General features: G+C 51.2%; 1 protein-coding gene across 1 annotated transcript in view; it reads left to right on the top strand.

Moving 5' to 3' along the window:
- Kiaa2013 (KIAA2013 ortholog) overlaps window positions 1-4,450 on the top strand; it is a 6,908-nt gene extending 2,458 nt beyond the window's left edge. The window contains exons 2-3 of the mRNA XM_005353741.2: window positions 1,789-2,642; window positions 3,735-4,450. Coding sequence (XP_005353798.1) covers window positions 1,789-2,642; window positions 3,735-3,752 — 872 coding nt within the window. The 3' untranslated portion in view covers window positions 3,753-4,450. The remainder of the gene's footprint in view (window positions 1-1,788; window positions 2,643-3,734) is intronic.
- Window positions 4,451-6,307: the final 1,857 nt, after the last annotated feature.

Here is a 6,307-nt window from a genome sequence, read left to right as displayed (position 1 = left end):
GTGGGTGTGGAAGAGAGTGAGGAGCTGTGGGTGTGGAAGAGAGTGAGGAGCTGGTGGGCGTCGAGTGCAGGCTGGGAGGGCTGCTCAGCTCCCCTGACATGGAGCCAGAGTTAAGCCCCATCATGTGACAGGGAAGTGGGCATTCAGCCTGGAAGCTGCCCGAAACAGGAGCAGGTTAAGCCTGGTGATGAGCAGGAGCAGGGTGGCGTGAGCTTGCAGCCGTGAGGAAGGACAAGAGGTCTGGTTCTGAGACAGAAAGGTGGGAGTCGTCAGAGTATAGACTGACAGGGCATGGGCACAGGTAAACAGTTCCTGGGGAGCCCGGGGGTGGGGGGGAGGAGGCCCCTGGGTTGTCACATGGAGATGGAAGTGGTGGACCTTGATATTTTGGGAGGTAGGGCTGTTGGGCCATGGTTTGGCTATGGGAAGAGAGATCTGGAGAGTAACTTCCTGATGTGTGGGTGTGAGCAGTTGCTTGGAGATAACTAGGGGAAGCTTTGGTTGGGGGTGAAAGTTCATACCAGATCACTTGTACCTGTCAGATATCCAGGTGGAGACGCTGAGGGTTTGATCAGCCCTGTGAGTCTAGAATCATTTAAATCGGAGCCACTGTACTAAACTAGATTAAGGTACTTTCAATCTACAGTCTCAGCACTCAGACTGTGAGGGAGAAGGAGGACGAGTTCAAGGCTAGCCTGTGCTACATAGAGAGACCCTGCTTCCAAGAGAAAAAATAAAATCAAATATTAAAATAGCTATAGGAGGAATTAAAGAAATAGCTCAGCTGCTCTTTCAGAGGACCTGCGTTTAATTCCCAGCATCCACATGGCAGCTCACAATGGACTATTAACTCCAGTTTCAAGGGTTCAAGGTCATCTTCTGCCCTCCAAGGGCTCTGCACATAAATTAAGCAGACATACATACATATATGCATATATACAATAATTTGTTGTGGGGGTTAGTTTTCAAGACAGGGTTTCTCTATGTAACCATCCTGGCTGTTCTGGAGCTCACTTTGTAGACAAGGCTGGCCTCAAACCCACTGAGATCGGCCTGCCTCTGCCTCCCAAGTGCTGGGATTAAAGGTGTGCGCCACCACCACCCGGCAATAATTTTTTTAAGCTATGTTTACCAGAGAGTGGTAGAAGAACCAGCTAGTATTGGCTAGGACACAAATGACATCTAGTTGGGGGTTCTAGACCATAGGTTTGAGAAGATCTGACCCGTGTATGTTGTTCTTAGCTCTGACAGGAGGTCCCACAGTCCCTAGTTGTTCATGTTAGATGCCTGTTACTTACCTCTGTTAATCACTGTCACAAAAGCAGCTTACTGAAGAAAGTTTATTTGGGCTTGTAGTTCAAAGAGGCGCAGCCCATCATAGTGGAAAGGCATGGTAGCAGGATCAGGAGGTGGCCAGTCACAGCCACACAGCATCTGCAACTCAGGAAATGGAGAGATGAATGCTGGTACTCAGCTTGCTGTTTTCTGAACCCCAGCCCATGGTACAGGACCCCCGACATTTAAGGTGGATCTTCCCACTTCAATCTAATGTAAAAACTCTTCCATAGATGTGCCCAGAAGTTTGTTTCTGTGGTAATTCTAAACCCCACCAAGTGGAGTGAAGATTTGCCATCTCAGGAATTCAGGATGGCTCTACCATACCCAGGGCACCCAACTGTTATCCTTTATTACTGGACCCAAAGCTCCACCGTCTGTAGCCCTGATCTTCTGTTTCTTTGCCCCCAACCAGGCCTTCTTCCCTAACGTGCAGCCTTTTTGGTGTTTCAGGTGTGGAGATGAAGAAGATCACAGATGCCCACACGCCGTCTGGCCTGACTGTGAACCTGACACTGTACTACATGCTCTCCTGCTCACCAGCCCCACTGCTCAGCCCTTCTCTGAGCCACAGGGAACGAGACCAAATGGAGGCAACACTCAACTATGAAGACCACTGTTTCAGTGGCCATGCCACCATGCATGCTGAGAACCTGTGGCCAGGCCAGCTCTCCTCAGTGCAGCAGATCCTGCAGCTGGCTGACCTGTGGAAGCTGACCCTCCAGAAGCGAGGCTGCAAGGGGCTGGTGAAGGTTGGCGCTCCGGGCATCCTACAAGGCATGGTGCTCAGCTTCGGCGGGCTACAGTTCACAGAAAACCACCTGCAGTTCCAGGCCGACCCTGAGGTGCTCCACAACAGCTACGCGCTGCGTGGAATACGCTACAAGAACGACCACATCAACCTGGCCGTGCTGGTGGACGCTGAGGGCAAGCCCTACCTGCACGTGTCTGTGGAGTCCCGAGGCCAACCTGTCAAGATCTACGCCTGTGAGGCAGGCTGCCTCCATGACCCTGTGGAACTGACCTCGGAGCCTGGAGGCCACACCTTCTCCGTCATGGTGACACAGCCCATCACACCCCTGCTGTACATCTCCACCGACCTCACACACCTGCAGGACCTGCGACACACGCTGCACCTTAAGGCCATCCTGGCCCACGATGAGCACATGGCCCAGCAAGATCCTGGCCTGCCCTTCCTCTTCTGGTTCAGTGTGGCCTCCCTCATCACCCTCTTCCACCTCTTCCTCTTCAAACTCATCTACAATGAGTACTGTGGGCCTGGAGCCAAGCCCCTCTTCAGGAGCAAGGTAAGTTCCCTCTACTCCTAGAGCCCCACGCTTCTGCCATTCTCTATCGTGTCCAGAAAGGGGGTGACAGCCTAGGCAATAATGGAATATCCTTCAGGCCAGTGCCCACAGTTCTCAATATCAGAGAGGAGTCCGTTTTGATAACAAGCTAGTTATGATAGTGTACTCCTGTTATCCCAGCATTGAAGATGCTAAAGCAGGAAGGTTGTCAGTTTGACACCAACATGAGCTGCATGGCAAAACAAAACAAACAAAAACCAAAAAACCCATTGCTCCCAGAGGTCAGGCTCTCAGTGTGGGTCTGGTACTGCAGTTATCTTGTCAGCCCACAGCAGCAGGAGAGCCAGGTCCTCCCTGCCCCTCTTCTCCCAAACCATGGAAGACCAGGTAGTGGATCTGGGCACAGCATCCCATGCAAGAGATGGGCCAGTCTCTGCCACCAAGAAACTGTGGCATTTGGATTAAGGCCAGGCTTGCAGGAAAAGTAGTGCTTGACCTTCAGGGCAAGGCAGCAGCAGATGGAAGCAGGTCTGAGTTCCTCACGATAGGGAGCAATGTGGAGAAGGCCTTCCCAGTAGCCAGCTTGGCCAGCTGTGATAGAAAAGGCAGGTTCTGTAGCAGACTCTTTCCCCTACTGGCCACTGGCCTCCTGCCCTTGTTCTTGCTTGGCATGTATGTTCTTATATGTTCAACATACAATTGGGAAGACAAACTGCCTCCCTGAGGAACTGCCCATGCCTGAGAAAGCCCCAGCCCACATGCCACATCAGCCCAAGGAGGTTCATGGGGCGCTACATAGTAATTGTAGCCTGGCCCTGGGCTGGGAACTGTCTATTTGTCTGAATCTGAGACATTGTCCCTGTGGTCTGTTCCTCTGCCAGTGTGTATATTTATCTACTTTGAGATGGCTTCACGTAGCCTAGGCTGGCCTTGAACTTGCTATGCAGTAGAAGCTGACTTGAACTCTCCTGTCTCTACTTCCCAAGTGCGGGAATCAGTAGTGTGCCCCACCATGCTTGACTTTCCCCGGCTGCTTCTGTAGCTGGGCTGTGGGTTGGTGCTGAGTCGTGACCTTCTTGTTTCATTGAGCAGGAAGATCCCAGTGTCTGAGTGAACCTCGAGCCCTGCTCTCGGCCACCGTTTGCACAAGACACCCAGCACTGAGCATCCTGCTGCTGCATGAACAGGGAGCCTTTGGAAGCACCAACCCTTTGTGCCTTGTGGGGGACAGTGACTCAGAAGCGCTTGTGGGTACAGAGTTTGCACTGGAGGGGAAAGAGGGCCGAGGACATGTGTAAGTTTTCCAGTCAATAAAACAAACCCGTAGGGAGAATACTTGAAGTTGAGCGCACTCCTTCCACTTCCCCGTCTTTTATCCCAGGAAATAGCTCCTCTGTAAGGACTGCTGAGGAAAACCCTGTTCTTTTCCTAATTTAATGTGTTCTTTCTTGAATGGATTTCTAATTTATTTTTGTTGAAATTTTGCTTGGGTGGCTTTTCCTCCACCTTAGATCAGGACTGTTGGTGGCAACAACGGATCCCTGCCACTTCATCGGCACCCAGAGGCCCCACACAGTCTGGAGGCGGGGCCTGAGCTCCAGGCGGCCACCCTGCCTGGGGAAGGTGTGCTTCCCCTGCCCTCCGCTGGTTTGCACATTGCCTCTTTCTTACCGTGAGCCAGTGGGATCTGTCCTTTTGTACTTTGGGTCCCTGGAAAAGGTGTTTAACTTTCTAGTGATGGATGATTGTTGGCTTTTGAAATACCAAAGCTTTTTTGTTCTTTTTTAAATAAATATCTTTTAAACTTCCATGACTGGTTTGTGTGTGGTTGAATCCCTGGACACATTCATCACACCCTCCCTCATCACTAGATTTTTGGGGTGGTCTTCAGTGCTATACCCCGCCTCAACTAGCTGTTTTCTTATGTGACTTTTGGCTGTGCTGCTGCAGGACCAAAGCATCTTCCCTACTGTGGTGCAGGCTCCTCCTCCCTTACCCATCTTCAGAGTCTGGACCCTCCCTCCCCGGGTTTTCTAGCTGGAGGGAAGAGGTGGCAGACAGTGTTGAGCCTTCTGCTCACTGTGGGGAGAAAGAGGGACAGAATGGGGACAGCCACCCTCTGCTGGGGGCTGTCATCCTTGGGGTTTAGTGGTTTCCCTGGCTTCCCTGACTTTGACTCACCAGAAAGCCTGGCCTGCTTGCCAAGGACCCATGTATCTGTTCCACCACAGCTGCTCGAGAGTAAACAAGAGGGTAGGGCTGTGATGTGGGCAGCCCTGGTTTTTACTGCTTCAGTCCACAGCACTGGGAGGTGCAGAGACACGGATATGGGCCAGCTCGCCTCTTCCAGAGAGGAGTGTCATTTACAGCGTGACAAGCCCTGCAGTTCCAGTAAAGTGGAAGCTGCTTGGAGCTAGGTGCAGTTTGCAGGCCTCTGTAGGCCTCGAATTCCAGGAGTTGAAGGTCATTCCTGACTACATAGTGAGTTTGAAGCCAGCCCTGCAGACCTCATGACTTGAGTTCAGTCCTACAATGGATGGAGAGAACCAACACTCTAAAGTTACCCTCTAATCTCACGTATGTACCGTGGACCATGTGAACTATTACATACACATAATACAAATGTTAAATGGCTTCAAATTAAACTAGTACCTGTAAATTACAGTTCTCGCTTACAAACTCTTACTCCAGGTATGGAGGCATATACCTGTAATCGCAGCACTGTGAAGATGCAGAGGCAGGAGGATTAAAGCAAGTTTGAAGCCAACCTCTGCTACATAACAAGTACTAGGAAGTACCAGGCCAGCCAGGGCTACAGAGCAAGATACTCTCAATGTCCCCACGTCCAAAGCCCTTCACTCTCTTAGGTATTTTATATCAGTATAGCTTCATGTGGGAGGAGCATGCTGGGGGGGGGTTAAGATCTCAAATGCAAACCAGGTATAGCAGTGTACACCCGTAGTCCTGGCACTGTGGATGGTAGTTCAAGACCAGTGTAGGCTACATAGCAAGATGGTCTCTATACTCAGTTGCAGCCTGCTGTACATAGCAAGTTCCAGGACAGCCAGGACTATATAAAAAGACACTTTCAAACAGCAAAAGCCCCTCAATTTCAGAGATGAGGAATTAGGCCCCAGAGAGCAAACATGCAAGTCCATGCAACTTTCTAGTGTCAGACTGGAAGCAAACTGAGGCTTTCTCTCGGCCCCTTCTCCCCACAGCACCCCCAGTGACTTCTGTGGGACGGCTGGCATGGTGTCTGCAGTGCACCTCTGACATGCTACTAAAGGAGCCATTCACTGAAGGGTCTCTGGGTGTGTGTGTGCGTGTGCGTGTGTAAGATAGAGAGAAACAGCGAGGCAGAGATGGGGAGGACACAGTGTCCCTAATATGTGCAGGTGCATACAGAGGCCAGAAGAGGGCACTGGATGCCCTCTCCATCACTCTGTTTCTCTCAGGCAGTGTCTCTTCCTAAACCTGGAGCTTGCATCTCAGGGAGGCTAGAAGCCAGCAAGCCCCTGTCTCTGCTGTCCTCAGAGCTAGGGTTACCTGTGGCTTCATAGCAAACACCCAACTTGTTACATCAGTGCTGGGGATCCAAACTCAAGTCCTCACGCTTGCATGCAAGTGCTTTGCCCAATGAGCCTTTCCTTGGGCCTTTTTGT

The sequence above is a fragment of the Microtus ochrogaster genome, chromosome 10 (genome assembly GCF_000317375.1).
Source record: "Microtus ochrogaster isolate Prairie Vole_2 chromosome 10, MicOch1.0, whole genome shotgun sequence".
NCBI classification, from domain to species: Eukaryota; Metazoa; Chordata; class Mammalia; order Rodentia; family Cricetidae; genus Microtus; species Microtus ochrogaster.
This window is presented reverse-complemented; position numbering and strand designations above follow the sequence as displayed.